Source organism: Myotis brandtii, unplaced genomic scaffold (genome assembly GCF_000412655.1).
Source record: "Myotis brandtii unplaced genomic scaffold, ASM41265v1 scaffold565, whole genome shotgun sequence".
NCBI lineage: Eukaryota > Metazoa > Chordata > Mammalia > Chiroptera > Vespertilionidae > Myotis > Myotis brandtii.
The window spans coordinates 1498434-1516494 of record NW_005370105.1 but is presented as its reverse complement, the minus strand read 5'-3'; the positions used below and the strand labels follow the sequence as shown (position 1 = coordinate 1516494).

At 41.9% G+C, this 18061-nt stretch overlaps 1 protein-coding gene across 2 annotated transcripts in view; it reads left to right on the top strand.

The window, feature by feature from the left end:
• VCAM1 (vascular cell adhesion molecule 1) overlaps nt 1-10134 on the top strand; it is an 18875-nt gene extending 8741 nt beyond the window's left edge. Inside the window, exons 6-10 of one of the 2 annotated variants that reach the window (XR_314284.2) lie at nt 623-943; nt 1787-2053; nt 5114-5380; nt 6315-6587; nt 9213-9294. Coding sequence is in view for 1 of the 2 variants with exons in the window: in XM_005878542.2 (XP_005878604.1) it covers nt 623-943; nt 1787-2053; nt 5114-5380; nt 9213-9373 (1016 nt within the window). In the remaining variant the exon portion in view is untranslated. Of the gene's footprint in view, nt 1-622; nt 944-1786; nt 2054-5113; nt 5381-6314; nt 6588-9212 lie in introns of both variants that reach the window. The other variant, XM_005878542.2, reaches the window with a different exon arrangement.
• The last annotated feature ends 7927 nt before the right edge of the window (nt 10135-18061 follow it).

Sequence of the window (18061 nt, the reverse complement as noted above, 5' to 3'; positions counted from 1 at the left end):
GGAGCGCGGGGGCAGGGCTTTGTTGATGCCTAGAGCCCATGCTGCTCCTGCCACCCGGTTTGAACTCTGAGCTCAGGGAAATGTGAGTCTAGTCTCAGCTCAGAACTTCCCAGATCCGCTGCCAGTGACTATCTCTTAGCCACTATCAGACTTGCCCGTTTTCCTAGCTTTAAAATAAGTGCTCTGTAGCTTTTCCTAGCTGTAAGTTAAATAACACCCACTTTATCAGGCAGTTTTAAAGATGGAGATTTAGTAAGGGACTAGCACATAGTCAATATCCAATACATCTTGGCAAACATGTAGAACACGTAATTACTAAATAAGATGGGGAAACTCAGGGGTCTTTGGGAGAGTCCGTCCATGGCTCTCAGCAGCGCTGCGTGCAGAAGAGGAAAATAAGTATGTTTATTACGGGATTGCTTCTTTTACTACTTTTTGTTCCCAGTGTCATATATATTTAGTATCGCAAACATTTCTACTTAATGTCATTATTGCACAGTGGTGGTCATTCTCTCCCAAGGGCTTTAGAGCTGTCATTGGAGACCTTTGGATTTAATAGCGATTAGTTCTGGCTTTCCGTTCAAAGCCACACACGAGCATCATCTTTGCTTGGTGTCTGCAGCGTTCCCCAGAGACCCCGAGATTGAGACGAGCGGCGTGTTAGTGAGCGGCAGCCCGGTCACCGTGAGCTGCAAGGTGCCGGAGGTGTACCCACTGGAGCGGCTGGAGATCCAGCTCCTGAAGGGGGGCCGGGTGGTGAAGAATAAAAACTTCCTGATGGGTGCGGACAAGAAATCCCTAGAGACTGGGAGTCTGGACGTGACCTTCGTCCCCACCACCAAAGACACCGGCGAAGCGCTTGTCTGTCTGGCTCAGTTACACATGGACGAGCTGGACTTGGAGCCCACACAGCGGCAGAGCTCACACACGCTCTACGTTAACAGTAAGTGTGGCGCACCCACGATTCCACAGGGGTTTCTTCATCTCTTTTGCCAGGCAATAGTCAGTGGACACGAGGTAAAGAGTTAAAACCTCCGTGAAAAAGAAAAAGACTGTAAAGAAATGTCCAAATAATGATTATTTTAACAAACACCCCCAACACTGAAGACAGTAACCGCCTATTGGCCTGTGACTCTATGAGACGGCGGCTTTGGAAGGGCAGTCAGGGTGTGTCGTCTGCTCAGTGTGGCCTGAGATGAACTCGTTCACGCGGTCAGTTGGCGGGTCAGTTGGCTGGTCAGTTGGCAGGTCAGTGGGGCCTTCCTGGGATGCCTGGGCCTCCCTTTCTCCATGTGCGCCCTCACCCGCAAGGAAGGTGGCCTAGGTTTAGCCACCAGAGTGAGGTGTTTCGAGAGGGAGATGAGGCCTGGGCTGGGAGTCCTACATGCGACTTCCTCCGTGTTATATGGGTCACAGGGAGCCACAGGGCAGCGTGAGTTCAACGGGTAGAAACAGGCTCTACCTTTTCACGGGAGAGTCCAATAATTTGTAGTCATGTTTAACGTTCCATAAATGTCAACATACACTGTCATCGATCATTCCCTCTGGGGTAGCAAGAGTTCCTATAGAACCTGTTTCCATTAGGAAATACCTAGGATGTGTCCATTTTCTTCTGTCTATGCTTCTGCATCTGCTAGGATAAAGGGACGGAAACCCCCTTTGGTGAAGTCATCAAGGTTTATGAACTGCTCTAAGCCACTGCTTGCATAGGTTTTGCAACATTATTAAAGCTCTTTGGAACTCAGGGCCTAAGGGATCAAGCTAACAAGTGTCCCGCCCTTTTCAGTTGCCCCCAGGAACACAAGCATCCAGGTCAGCCCCTCCTCCATCCTGGAGGAAGGCAGTTCTGTGACGATGACCTGCTCCAGCGATGGCCTCCCAGCGCCCAGGTTCCGGTGGAGCAGGCAGCTTAAGAATGGGCAGCTGCAGTTTCTTTCTGAGAATACAACGCTCACCTTAACTTCTACAAGAAGGGAAGATGCTGGTATTTATGTATGTGAAGGGAGCAGCCTGGCTGGGATAAGCAGAGATGAAGTTGAATTAATTATCCAAGGTGAGCAAAGTGTGATTAATGAGTTATTGCTAGTATTATTTTGGTTGTGTTAGTGGTTTTGAACAAAGTCCTCTTTAAAATTTTTATTTTTAAATTACACTTGATGCACAATATTATATTAGTTTCAAGTGTATAATCCCATGATTAGATATTTATGTAACTTACAAAGTGATCACACCAATAAATCTAGTATCCATCTGACACCATATATAGTTATTATAATATTATTGACGATATTCCCTGTGCTGTACTTTACATCCCATGACTATTCTGTAACTACCAATTTGTACGTCTAAATCTCTTCACCATTTTCATCCAGTCCCCAAACACCCTCCCATCTAGCAACTGCCAAAATATTCTCTGATCTATGAGCCTGTTTCTGCTCTGTGTTAGTTTATTATTATTATTATTATTTAGATTCCACATATAAGTGAAATCATCTGGCATTTGTCTTTCTCTGTCTGATTTCTTTCACTCAGCACAATTCCCTGTATGTCCATCCATGTTGTTGAAGATGATAAGATTTCAATCTTTTTTATGGCTCAGTCATAGTCCATTGTATATACCCAACACTTCTTCTTTATCCATTCGTCTGTTGGTAGACACTTAGGTTGCTTCCATATCTTGGCTGTTGCAAATAATGCTGCAATAAACATATGGATGTATATGTTTTTTCCATGTAGTGTTTGGGGTTTCTTCGGATAAAAACCCAGAAGTGAAATTGCTGGGCCCTTCCTTGTCTCTTGTTATAGCCTTTATCTTAAACTCTATTTTGTCTGGTATAAATGTTGCTACTCCAGCTTTTTGGTTTTTTTTTATTTGTTTGTTTTCATTTTCATGAAATATCTTTTTCCATCTCTTTATTTTCAGTATGTATGTGTCTTTTGATTTGAGGGGAGTCTCTTGTAGCAGCATATGTAAGGGTATTGCTGTTATCCATTCAGCCACCATATATCTTTTGATTAGAGCATTGAATCCATTGCATTTCAAGTAATTATTGATAGGCATTTATTATTCATATTTTTGATCTTATATTTTCTTTTTCTTCTTAAAGAAGACCCTTTAACATTTCTTTTAATACTGGTTTGGTGGATATGAACTCCTTTAGCTTTTTTTTTTTTTTTTGGTCTGGGAAGTTCTTTATCTGTCTTTTAATTCTAAAGGATAGTTTTGCTTGGTAGAGTAATCTTGATTGTAGGTCCTTGCTTTTTCATCACTCTGAATATTTTATGCTAATCCTTTCTGGCCTGCAAAGTTTCTATTGAGAAATCAACTTACAACCTTATGGGACCTCCCTTGTAGGTAACTAACTGCTAAGAAAAAAAAAAAAAGAGTATATGGGGCTTCTGGGACAACTTCAAGCATATCAATGTTTGCATTAGAGGGGTGCCAGAAAGAGAAGAGAGCAAGAAATAGAAAATTTATTTGAAAAAAAATAATGCTGGAAACTTCCCTAACCCAGTTAAGGAAATAGACATGGAAGTCTAAGAAGCACAGAGACTCCCAAACAAGATGAACCCAAAGTCCTCTTTGAAAACAAAATCTCTACTAAACAAATGTATTGAGGGTTTTGAAGAGCTCACGATGTTTCCTATGCCAGGAAAATGCCTGGAATAGTACTTTCTCATGAACCATACCAAGTCTGTTATCCTAAAACTCTTTTAAACCTCAAGTGGACTGCCAGGTCCAGGAACCATGCCAGGAATCCCAGTTACACTTATGAGGCAATGATTATGGTGTTGAAATAAGAATAAGAAGACATATGTAGGTATTTGAAAATTACTTATGATTAAAGCCACCATATCTAGCTGAATTGGACTCTCAGTGGTAATCTCACAAGGTGCCTGCTAGTATTTGCTTAAAAGCCTAAAGGGCACTTAAATCTTTGGTAAACGCTGAGATTAAGAATAGCAGTGACCACATCCTTTCGTTCAGTTTGATGGCATGGAAACACCAGAATGGATGAACCTATCAGATCCAGAGCCTCTCTCCAGGATGGAGATCCAAGACTGAGAACAAAACAGTTCCTAGTTGACAAGTTTAAGCTATAGGTAATTTTAGGCAAAACCATAAAGCAGGGGTCCTCAAACTACGGCCCTTGGGCCACATGCGGCCCGCCGAAAACATTTATCCGGCCCGCCGGGTGTTTTTGCCGCCGCTGCCTGTCCTCCTTAGCAGCCGACTCGTCCCGGGCCCGCAGTGCACATGTGTGGAATGTCTGAGGGACAGTGAACTGACCCCCTGTTTAAAAAGTTTAAGGACCTCTGCCATAAAGTGATCAATTTGGAGTTTTTCTCCATACTTTCCCTTTTGGGGTTCAAGGCCCTTTTCTTCACTGGGGCTCTCAGACTCCTTGGTATTATTTCCACTAAGGTATTAGTGACTTTCTTGTTACCTCATCTCAATAGTAATTCGTATTTTTAGGGAAGGACTTTGGAAGGGCAATGCACAACCTTAAAGAAAGCCCTTAGGATGGATGTCATGGTACTATCACTTGGGTTGAGGACAGAATCTCAAATCAAGTCAGAACAACAGATAAACTTATGAAATGGTACTAGAGGACCTCCTCCCCTGGGTTATGTCATCATAGAGATGCGGGATGTTAGGTACCTAGCCCAGTGCCTGGCACTTAGAAAATGGTGGTTGTGGTTGTTAAGGATGGGAAGAAAGCCATCTCTGCACAGCTGAATTTCTTGATCTGAGAGGATCCAGCCCATAAAAGCCTTTGTCTTTCAAGGAAGGACAAACTTTTTTGCTTACACGGCAATGCAACCAAAAAAGGGCTCTTTTTCACATTGGAATTCTATAGCTATTTATACAACACCTATCTTTTGGCTAGGCTGGGTAAAGGATTAAGGGACAGGCGAGAAGCATAAGAAATGTCTTCTCTTATTAAAAACATGACCTTTTACAACCAACCAGTCAATGCTTGACATCTTTACTCACCCCTCTAAACATGCACATATAGCTCCTTGACAGGTATTGATGCTATTATGAACTTAGTGCAGAAGTGGTTTATATTTCACCTAATCAGAGTTGCCTCTCAAATTCTCTTTACAGTCGCGCCAAAAGACATGCAACTTACAGCTTCTCCTTCTGAGAGCGTCAAGGAAGGAGACACTGTCATTATCTCCTGCACATGCGGAAATGTTCCCCAAACCTGGATAATCCTGAAGAAGAAAGCCGAGTCAGGGGACACCGTGCTCAAGTCCATAGAAGGCGCATATACCATCCACAAGGCCCAGTTAGAGGACGCGGGAGTGTACGAATGTGAATCTAAAAATGAGCTTGGCTTGCAGTCCAGAAGTATCACCCTTGATGTGAAAGGTTAGAGTTTGGGTCTTGTTTTTCAGAAATGTTAATGATAGGTCTGAATTTTGGTGGATGGTACAGAATTTCTAGGATGAGATGAATGAGTTGGCCAAAACGGAGCTCCATGTTGACAGTGTGCATTTCTTAATGCTTCCGAAGATAATAATGCACAGCTGCTCCACCTATGGAGTCGGGCCAGGAAGTTGACATGAATCCTTGGTGAGTGCAGAGTTCCCATCTGCTTTTCTCAAGGTTCACAACTTGGCACTGCTCTCTGAGGTCTTGTGTCTCCTAAGTGTTTCAACGTATTTTCTAAACCCTGGGGGTTCCAAGAAAATTGGAGCTGACATGGCAGGAAGAGGAGGGTTCCAGCCAGATCTGATTCCTTCCTAACAGAAGAGAACTTGATTCTCTGAAAACTGCCCATTTTCTGGATCAATTCTTCTCAGGATAATAATCATAACAATCAGGAGTGGCCATCTTGATGCAGAACCACTTTTATGAATATCTATAGAATTACCTCCTTAAACGTCCCAGCCCCTTGTCCATTCTATTTTATTCTGATGGAGGGGTGCGGGGAGCGGGCAATGGTGTCAGCAGAGAAACTTCAGGGGCTATTTAATCTTTTAACCCCTCAATGACCACTCAACAGGAAGACTTGTTGGTCTCACTGGTGGGAGCAGAATAGGCCAGCCTTTGCTCATCCATCTCCCTCTCCTTTGTGTGCCACTGAGCTCCCAGCTGTGGACCTGAAGCCCTACTTGGAGTGAATGGGATTGCAAACAAAGGCAACTCTCCTAAGAGCCCTGGGCACTTGGCCATCAGAGTTAGCAACTACTTGTCAATGGAAAGGGAATGTGAAACTAGGTCAGATAACAGGTAAACTTTTACTCATCTGGCCCAAACTCTCAAGACTTCAGGCCTTACGTTCTGTTTTCTGTCTCCACAGTACCTCCTCGAAACACGAAACACGACAATATCAATACACCCATCTAGAAATGTTAAAGAAGGGGAAAATGTTACAATTACATGTAAAACCTTTAGTCATCCGCCTGCAGTGATTGCCCTGAAAGAGTTGGTCTGGTCAATGAAGTGACCATGTGTTCAAAGAATGGAACATTCACCCTGTACCGGGTCACTGAGGATGACACGGGGGTGTATGTGATCAGAGCTTCCAATGAGGTTGGGGATGAGTCTGAACGGACTGAGATCTCAGTTATGAGTAGGTTGACATGCATGCATTCCTCTTTCCTTCAACCCTCCATGCCTGAGGCCACCTTCAATTAAGCCTAGCCCCAGGGAATCAGACTCCTAACACTTTTGTAATTTGGTTAACAATACTCTTTAAAGACAAATCACAGCTTCTCTACTTTCTAAAACTATTTCTGTCTTATCTAATTGTTCTACAAAATTAGTAATTTAGGTATTCGTCATGTTCACTTAACGATGACAGCATGTTGGGCACTCAGGAATTCAGGCCCCAGGCTAAATATGGTTTAAAATAATGACACATCAATGGAGACAGAACCTGATATTTTTCCTGGGTATTTTGAACTACTTTCCCCCTGTATTTATCTGAGGTTTAAAATGAACTTTGTTTTGTTTTGGCTTGAATGTATTCCAGTGATAGAAATAGTTGGGAGCCCTTAGGATTTTCAGTGTTTATACAGCTAATAGGAAACTGTGTTGGAACGTTGCTCTGGGAAGCAACTCAGCAGCAAATCTGTGTTTTACTGCAGATGCCTGAGGGGGAAAACTGAAGGCAAAAGCTAATGTTTATTAAATTTAAGAGGAAACAATAGGAGCAGAAATACCACTGCCCAACATGCCATTGGCATTGATGCCTAACCACGATGATGATAATGACTTCCCATTAAAACCTGACCCTTCCACTTAGACGAGTTAGATCTGCTCTAGCAAGGGGAAGGAGGAAAAAGAGGCGATTATCATTATGCTTAGGGTGAAGGGTAAAAACCTTAACAATTTGAAAAATTGACTTCCCAGCCTGACCCTCTCGATTCTTTTCTACTTGGGTGACCTCCAGTGATCAGAATCCTCTAGTCCAGTGATGGCGAACCTTTTGAGCTTGGCGTGTCAGCATTTTGAAAAACCCTAACTTAACTCTGGTGCTGTGTCACATATAGAAATTTTTTTGATATTGGCAACCATAGCAAGAGTCAGTCTGGTGACATGCAGGGGACATGGCACTTCAGACAGAGGGGAGAGCATAAGTAAAAAGAGTAAAAACAGAGGAGAGGACAGCACCGTGATGGCGAACCTTTTGAGCTCGGCGTGTCAGCATTTTGAAAAACCCTAACTTAACTCTGGTGCTGTGTCACATATAGAAATTTTTTGATATTTGCAACCATAGTAAAACAAAGACTTATATTTTTGATATTTATTTTATATACTTAAATGCCATTTAACAAAGAAAAATCAACCAAAAAAATGAGTTCGCGTGTCACCTCTGACACGCGTGTCATAGGTTCACCATCACTGCTCTAGTCAGATCACTCATTCTTCTGGGACTAGACACACACATGCCACCTGAAGACACAGAACCCCTGTGCGGTCACATGGAGCAGTGCAGACGGGGGTCCAGGCGGCAGTGTCTCCAGCCAGGGCCTGCTGTCTGCTGCAGAGGTTCTTGTAAGGCTAAGATACCAAATAGGCTTGCGGCTGTCAGATCATTTTAGTAGATTAGAGAGAGGACTAATTTTAGTTTTTGTATGCTATTACCTTCTGTACCCAACTTGCAACTCCATGACAAAATGACAGGCTATAGAGAGAAAAAATGTATTACTACTAAAAAATATGTAGCCCTGGCCAGGTGGCTCAGTTGGTTGGAGCGTCATCCCGTACACCAAAAAGGGTTGCAGATTCGATTGGGGCGCATACGGGAGACAACCGATCGATGTTTCTCTCTCCATCTCCCTTTCTTTCTGTCTGTCTCTCCCTTCCTTCCTCTCTCTAAGATCAATATATATTGGCTGCCAACTACTCCAAGCAGTGAGCCTGGTACTTGCTCTTCAGTGATGGACCAAAAAAACAAAATAAGTAACTTACAATCTGCAGGAGGAAACCAAATTTAATAGTCATACAAAAAAATGTTTAATTACAAGGTGTGATAAGAGCCAGAAAGGGGAAGTATAATGGGTTATGAAAGCATATTAGGGCTCCTGATTTAGGTTGGGGGAGCTGTAGGTCAGAAATTGACTCTTTGAGGAAGTGACATTTATGCTCAAATACAATACTATCCCCAAACTTCAGTTTATCAAGAGATGATATAAATGGTGAAGAGGAAGAACATGTATATTAAGATGCCCTACTTGAGACATAGTTTTCCATATATCTCTGTACAGGCCATTGGCAAGGACTCTTTAGCTTCCTGTCTTACATATGGTGTGTGACTATATGATCACACTCCAGATGTTACACGGATTTCCTTGCACAACTAAGTCGTTAGTCACGTCAGTTTGTGGTGACCAGAGTCCTAATTCTTTGGTACATATTTACATTTCCCAAAGCAAACACGCCTCTCCAAGGCTTGCTCTCGCATGTGAGCCCTAAGAAGTGGTGTCCCGCCTTCCATTCTACAAGTGAGCCTGCCCCTGTTTGCCTCCACGTTTGTGGGAGCCGACAGCTATCACTGACCCGCCATGGCCATGGCCACTGTTCGTGTGACTCAGGGGAATATGCATGTGGGGCCCTAAGGGCCCTTCTCCCTGCTTTGCTTCTCTTCTCTTTAGAGAACGTGTTGTACGTGCTGTGAACATATGGAAATGTGACAGTGAAACAATCTCTTTGTGTACTGGACATTAATCGCTCCCATTTCGTTATTTTCCAGGAAGAGAAGGTAACAAGGACTACTTCTCCCCCGGGCTCCTCGTGCTGTACTGTGCGTCCTCCTTAATCATCCCCGCCATCGGGATGATCGTTTACTTTGCGCGAAAGGCCAACATGAAGGGGTCCTACAGTCTCGTAGAAGCACAGAAATCGAAAGTGTAGCTGGCATTGGAAATGCTCGGCCACAGACACTATTTATCAGCCTGGAGCCTTCATTCCACTCCACGGGGAAAGCAACAGGCTGAGTCCTGACTTCCGGACACGGTGGACTCTCAGAGGGTGACGGCTGCCCAAGCTTCTGGCTGTGACCTGAAACCCAGGGCAAACTTCCTGCCGGAAACACAGGCAGAGGCACGGAGGTGTGCGGCCTGGAGCAGGCCCTTGATGTGTATATACAGTGCCAGGAACTGTACATATGTCACATAAAATCATGCCTTAGCAAGACTGCTTGGAATAGCAACACCTGCAAGGGAGACCTCTAAAATAATTCAACAGTGTTGCCTGGACTGGTTGGTCTAACTTAATGCATCTTAGGAAAATTTAACATTAACATGGACTGGCAGCTGACCTATGTCATCTTTTTATACTTTTTTCCCTTCCTATAACGAAGTTGGATTCCTATCAAGTTCACGGACAACAACGTCATGTTTGTTAAAACGCCAGGGTTTTATGTTTTACAGGCAAATGGTGAACCAAGAGGGCGCAGGGTTGACTTTCAGGTACTAAAACTTCGACCTCTGGTGTAATGGTTGACTGGGTTTCTCTGGACGGTACTGACATGGTACGGTGATGTTTGATGTTGTTTGTTCATCCTCCTCTTGTGCAACGTCCCCAAGGTGACCTAACAATGCAACTTCTTTTGATCTTCTTTTGTAAATGTTTAGTCTTTTTGTATAGTAAAGTGATCATTTCTGGACTTGTAAGAGTTGTGTGTTTATTACCAATTGCCTCCTTGAGTCACATTTCTTCTTGAAATCCCAAGTTCCAAGGATGAGGAATTCAAACCCACAGGAAAAATAAGTAACACTCAACATATGGACCTCACACTGCTTTTATCAGCAGCACCAGGGGAACCTGGAAAAAATTCAGATTTCTTGGTGCCATCTTAACCCACTAAATTGGGATATCTGGTTTTGTGTCCTTGGAATCTGAAATTTAAAAAATTTAAAATACAGCATACATGAAGGCATGAATCCAGAAACATGCATATACTGAAGGGCAATGACGAGTGCACACCATGCACATACCCTCAGACCTACAGCTAGAACATGAGTGTCCTTCAGAGCCTCTTAGATGCACTCCTCCCCACGACTCTCTCACTGAGCAGTGATCAATACCTTAAATTCTATATTAGCCATTCCCTGGCTTTCTTTGGAGATTTTATACCTGAAGAGCTAGCCCTAAGTAAAACATTATATAATTTTGCCAGAATTTGAATTTTATATAGATATAATCAAACGGTAAATTTGCCCGTGACTTTATTCTTTCACTCAAAATTATGCATTTGCATAATTTATCCATGTTGCTATATACTAGTATAGCTACAGGTCATTCACTTTTTGTTAGTTGTTAGTATTGATGACTCAATATGATAGCACACTATTATACGATTTTGCCACAATTTATTCATCCATTTTACTGTTGACGGATGTTTGTGCTGTTTCCAGTTATTTTCTGTTATGAGCAAAGCTCCTGTAAACATTATTTTACACTGTCCTGGCTAACAGTGACTGGGAAAACCAACCATGTACAAAAGACTACATACTACATGATCTCATTTACATATAGTTCAAAGCATGCAACAACAATGCATGGTGTTAAAGTCAGGATGCTAGGTACTTCCTGAGTGACAGTGACCGGAAGGGAGCACACTGGAGGTGGGGGGAGGGTTTGAGAGGCGGGGGAAAAGGTGTACCATCTTCCATTTTCCAAATTTGAATGCAATGCAGTTACAGTCAGAAGAGTTCTTTTCTAGTGTGTGCACCATGGCAAGTATGTCTTCCAACTGCAGCCAGGTAAAAATAGCACCCTACCTGAGCTTGACACTTGGAATTCTCAAAGGCCTATAAATATTCAGGGCTCCGAGGCCCAGCCCCCGGGGGGCGGCAGCAGCTCTGGCTTGCTGAGCATTTGAATGTTGGCTCAGAGAATAAAAAGGAGAGGAGAGTACTTGAACCACCTTTCACCACTAAGCCACCTCTGGGATTTCCAAATAAGGCTTTGGCGGAGGGAAGGTGACACGGGGAGCCTGCACCCCATCACTCCACACTCTTGGAGGCTGGCCGTCAGGGAGGACCTGGCCGTAACTGGCTGAAAATGCCTCACCAAAGTGAAAGGGGAGTTCAATCTCCAGGTGCGGTCACGATGTCACCAGCTACCCGGCCTCATCCCCGTGTCTCAGGCAAATGTCGACTTTATGCCTCAAGAATCGTTTGGTCACTCCCTTCCAATCTCGCCTGGTTTCCTTCTGTGGGGATCTGATCATACTTGAGCAGATTGGGAAGGATTTAAGGAAATCCTGGGAAGGAGACAAACATGGCAGTTTGTAAATTATTGAATCTGAGCAACTGGGTTCATTCGTTCATTTGCTCAGACATTTCAGCCGAGTGGCTCTGGAAGTTTGTGTCTCTGACATAATGAAATGATTCTACGATAGGCCTCTTCCAGGCTCACCCTTGCTAACCCGTCCCAGTCTGGCCCTTGTTTCCGCCACGCAAAGGGAACATGGACTTCCCAGGATTTGCCCGAATAACTGGAGTCCTGCTTTACCAAACTCTCCAGAAAGAGTAGAGAGACTTTAGGAGCTTTTACACTTTACCGGGAAGAGAGAGGAGAAACGTGACTAATACCAGACATGCTAGAGGGCTTTCTTTTCCCTGTTTCCTTGTGAAGAAATACTATGTTCTCAGGACCTTGGACTAGTGACGGCACAGGCTGCTTTTTCATCGATAAAGGAGGTGAGGGCAACGCTAATGGAGAGGTGTGTTCCAGGGACGGGGCAGGATCCCCCCAGAGAAGAGATCACATTCCAGTGACAACAATAAACCATAAACTGAAAACCACTAGTTCCTGACTAATCCTGGTGAATGGAGGAAGACTTCTCAACAGCACAGAATGGGGAGCTTGATGTGGATCTTGTTAAGATTCGACAGCTTTTAAAATATATATATATATTTTCTTATTGCTTTCAGAAAGGAAGAGGGAGAGAGAAACAGCAATGAGAATCATTGATCGGCTGCCTCCTGCACACCCTCTATTGGGGATTAAGCCTGCAATCTGGGCATGTGCCCTTGACCAGAATTGAACCCAGGACCCTTCAGTCCACAGGCCGAAGCTCTATCCACTGAGCCAAACCAGCTAGAGCAAGATTTGGCAGCTTTTAAAGTAAAAAAAGAGCAGTGATAACGAGAATTTGAAAGAGGAAAGAAAATTTATGCCAGGCTAAATTGGTTTTTGATTTCATGGTCTAAAAAGGAGGAGTGCGACGAGACGTGGTGAACACAAAACTTGGCAAGGGTTTGACGATGTTTCTTTAATCTTTTGGGGGCAGACGTGGACCAGTTAGAATAACCAATGAAATGATGACAGAATGTGTCCTGGGCGAATGGGTCCGTTACCTAGAGAATGGGGGTGGGGTGCGGGGGCATCTCATCAGTGGCAGAGGGCACGCTGTGTCTCAATCAGTTGTGCAGGGAAAGAAATGTGTTACTAATACTGAAAAGTCAACGGCAAGGACTGAAGGTTTTCCCTCTAATGATGTCTCGTGCACTAAGGGGCTGGGAGGGGCGTGGAGGTACAACTAGCAGGAGAGAACCGTGTCTGGCCCGCAAACACGACACATCCGATGCCCCCACGCAGGAGGTTGCATCTGTGCGTGGCTGCAGAGAACCTAGCGGGGGCTCTGGCCCTGGGTAGCCAGCGTGGCACTGGCTGCCCCACCTCCCCAACCTGGATCTGAGATGGGGCTGAAGCCGAAGCAGGAAGTAGCTAATGTATTGGTTCCAGCAAAAGTATTTTAAAAGATTCCAGTCTGCGTCATGGAGAAGCCTAGGCGAAAGTGAATATAAATAATATAAAACCCTGTTCCAGTCCAAAATGGCCAGGATATAATTGGGACATTGTTTTAAAATGCTGCCCGCTGTCCATTGTGACAGGGGCAGTAATTAAATAAAGCTGATTTAGAGGAAGCCAATCAGGCTGGACAGAGGGGCTAAGGAACTGAGATGTTGAGATTAGAAAGAAGGCTTCGGGATATGAGATCCGCCATCAAATATTTGAAAGCAACGATACAGCAGGGCAGAACAATGGAAAGAACACAGGGCTTTTAACTCAGATGGTGGGAGACCTCAGGGTTCCTTTCAAGCCTGGGATTCTAGGAAACGTGTATTATGGTTTTATAATAAATCAGGATCAGAATGCCCAGGGCCCACCCTTTTGGTATCAAAACCAAGGAGCAGAGTGGAGCCCGAGCTGCCGGGGCCTCTGCCAGCTGGGCTTCCTGTGGTAGTCATTCTAAGGAGGGCATCCAGGGGACACACCAGAGGCTTAGGTAACAAACAGGAAAGCTGGATAAATGTCATGATGACGAGAAGATAGACTCAAAAAAAAAGAAAAAGATGGCAGAAGCAACTGGAGAAGCCAAAAAAATCAGGATGCCACAATCAGTGGGACGAGGGTAGAAGGAAGGAAAATAATGAAGCCAGCGTTGGAGTGGGATGGCAGAGTGACAGCGAGAGACAGGTTAGGATGAGGATTACTACAGGTCAAAGCCTGTGACCACAACCTTTGGCGTACTGGATGACACTCCAACTGATGAAGCCACCCATTTTGTAATTGGACTAGAGGCCCAGTGCACAAAATTTGTGCACTTGGGGGGGCTGTCCCTCAGCCTGGCCTGCACTCTCTTGCAGTCCAGAAGCCCTCAGGGGATGTCCACCTGCCAGCTTAGGCCTGCTCCCCTTGGATGCTGTGCTTGCCAGCCAAGAGCCCAGCTTCTGGCTGAGCAGCACTCCCCCTGTGGGAGCGCACTGACCACCAGGGGGCAGCTCCTGTGTAGAGCTTCTCCCCCCCTGGTGGTCAGTGTGCGTCATAGCGACCGGTTGTGCTACCATTTGGTCAATTTGCATATTAGCCTTTTATTATATAGGATTGTTTGTCTTTTCTTGTTGAGTTGTAGGGATTTTTAAAATATATTCTGGATATTAAATCTTTATTAGACCACCCTGGCTGGGTAGCTTAGTTGGTTAGAGTGTCGTCCTGATAAACCAAGGTTGTGGGTTTGATCCTCAGTCGGGACACATATAAGAATCAACCAATGAATGCATAAATAAGTGGAACAACAAATCGATGTTTCTCTTTTTCCTTCTCTATCTAAAGTCAATAAATAAAAAAATTTAAAAACCCTATTAGATATATGATTTGAAAATATTTTCTCCCCTTCTGTAGTTTTTACTTCCTTGGTCATGTCCTTTGATAAACAAAAGTTTTCATTTTGATAAAGTGCAACTTATCTAGTTTTTCTTTGGTCATTTGTGTCTTTTGGTGTAATAGCTAAGAATCCATTGCCAAATCTAAGTTAATAAAGATGTACTTCCATGTTTTCTTCTAAGAGTTTTATAGTTTTAGCTCTTATACTTAGGTCACTGATCTACTGGTGTGAGGCAGGGGTTCAACCTCATTCTTTTACAGATGGTCGTTCAGTTGTCCCAGCACCATTTGGTGAAAAGTCTGTTGTTTCTCTATGGAATGAACTTGACACCCTTGTCAGAAATCAATTGGTCATAAATGTATTGATATTTTTCTGGACTCTCAATTCTATTTCATTGGTCTGTTAGTCTGTTCTTATGCCAGTACTACTCTGTAAGTTTTGAAGTTTGGAAAGTATAAAGCACCTGACTTTATTTTGTGTGTGTGACTATTTTGGCTTTTCAGGGCCCCTTGCAATTCTATTTGAATTTAAAAATCAGCTCCTCCATTTCAGCAAAATCTGCTGTTGAAATTTTGATAGGGATTGTGTTGAATCTGTTTTCATTTTTGACATTCAGGATAATTGCCTGGATATAGAATTGTTAGTGGCAGTTTTCCCCCTCTAGCACGTTAAAGATGTCATTCATTGTCTTCTATTTTATGAGTGTCTCAAGTTTCTTATTGTTTTTCACCAATATTTAGTATGTGTTTTATTCTTCTGCCTGCTTTGTTTTTAATCTTTAGTTTTCAGCAGCTGGACTATGACATGCTTAGGTATAGTTTTTTGTTGTTGTTGTTGTTCTTTTTATTCTGTTTGGGGTTTGCAAATTTTTTTATTACTTGTTTCTTCCAATAAGTCATTTAATACCTGTGCTCTTTTTAATTTTGGTTTCTTTGTATGCTTCAGTTTACATGATTGCTAGTCTCCTGTCTTCAAATTCACTGATCCTGTCTTCTGTTGCATTTACTCTATTGTTAATACCTTCCAGAATTTCTGATTTTAGATATTGTGTTATTTCTAAGATTTCCAGTGTTCACATACATGCAGTTTCTATATCTCTTCTGAAATTATCCATTTCTTCATCACTATATTCACCTTTTTCTATAGACTCTAAACTTATTTATTATAGCTATTTGAATTAGCTTTTCAATTGATTCCAACATCTAGGTCATTTCCATTGATTGAGTTTTCTCTTTCTTGATTTTTTGGTACATCCATTACTTTTGCTTGTTTATTGACATTGTGAATAATACAATGTAAAGATTCTGAGTTCTGTTATCTTCCTCTGAAGAATGTTCTGTTTGTTCTACCAGGCAGTTAATCACTTAAAGTCAGAGATGACTGACTGTACACTTTTTTTGGAGGGAGAATGTATTTCAGTTTTGCCTTTAGTCTTAGAATGAATCCCTTTGAAATGTAGTCTTCTTCCTAAGGCATGGACCCTCTGAGGTATCAATAAGAGCCAAGATAGGCTACTAGTATATTTTAATTTAGTGGGACTTGATCTCCAAATGCTGTTTAGAAGAGCAACAATAAAAATCTCTCTTCAGTTCTCAAAGAGAGACTTTGCTATTATTAGAGTATTACTGATGTAGGTACAGTCAGAATTTAGCCAACATTTTGAGTTAATTTTATGAGTGGATTTTATGGTTTCCCCTACCTGTGCTTCCCTTTCCCCTGGCATTTCCCCTCAATTATTTTATTTATTTTATTTTTTCAGCTTTATTAAGTATAATTGACAAATAAAAATTATATATATTTAAGGTGTACAACATGAGTTCTAATGTGCATATACATTGTAAAATAATTACCGCTATCCAGGTAATTAACATGTCCTTTACCTCACATAGTTACCTTGTGTGTATTCTGTGTGTGTGTGTGCGTGTGTGGTTAGAATACTTAAGATCTACTCTCTTAGAAAATTTCAAGTATACAATATATTTTACACTCTAAATTCCTAAACAGTATTGGGGAAACATCTTGAAGAACCAATTCACTTAATCTAAGAAATAACCATGTGAATTCCGTTTTGTTTTCTGTAGAGAATGCTAAATTCAAGCAGAACTTCCACGAACTTCTTACTTGGCTCTTTGCCCTTTAAATAAAAGTTTATAGGGATGTTTTTACTTCTTCTGTTCACAGTGAACTTCTTGTTTTCAGAAGTGCTGAATTCATCCTGACGTCTGCCCGCTGAGCATTACTAGATTAACTGCCTAACCAGTGGATTTATTACAAGACTCCTAGATTTTGTTAAATAGGGTTTATCCAGTCTGCTCAGGGTGAAAGTTTCCCATGAGAATCTGTAATCAATTTATCAAAATGTGAATAATTTTATAACCCTTTCTTAAGGGAGATATTTTACTTCATTTACATAGTTTTGATTTTAATTTATAATTTTGAAACTTCCTCAGGGCGTGAGTTACTTTTTAATCTATATACTTGTTAATATACACATTTGTGTTAGTTAACATTATATAGGTAAGCACCAGATATTTTATAATAGGGTGATAGTATTCTGAATATAAGTGCCTAATTCACTCTAACTTTGGGGGTAAAAATGTTGTTTTATAAGTAAACTTTAAAGTACTATGGATGGATATTCTTTTTTTAATGTGTGTAATTAGACTTACAAATTGTCACTCCAAGATTTTTCAATAGGTGTACATGTTAAATATATGTGATGTAGTCTGACTCTTAAGGTTTCAAATCACAATGCCTTTGTGTTAAACATCCTTTGGAGTCAGATGCCTTGAGATCAGATCCTACTTCTGATCTGTCACTGGTATGTTGTCTATACCTGGCATATTATCTCTGCTCATAGTTTTTAACTACAAAGGATTTTATTTCTGATAAGAGTAATACATACCACTGTGGATAATTTTGGAAAAAATAACAATGGATGAAAAAACAATAACAACAGATGAAGAATGAATGAAATCTTCAACCCCCAAGTCAATAGAATTAGCCACTGTTTAATTATCAACCAATGCATCTTTATGTTGATGTTAAAATAATTTGATATCTTGAATTTTCACTAAACATTCATACGTATTTTCTTATGTTAGTAAATGAAGTTCTGAAAAAATATTTTTAAGGGTTACATAATATTCCATGGCATGTAGGCCCCATAATATATCTGTATTGTCTCCTAATGTTTGATACTTAGATTGTTCCTAAATTTTAGACATTCTACTTAATATTTAAATAATATTTTATGCATAAATTTGTCAATAATTAATATTATTCATTTAGAAGAGATTAATAAACTAGAAGTACTGGGAAAGTGTCTTGATACATATTGCCAAGCTGTTTTGTCAGATCAGCTCCACTAAATTATAATTCTACCAAGATGAGAGGGCTCACGCCATCACATTGCCACGAGG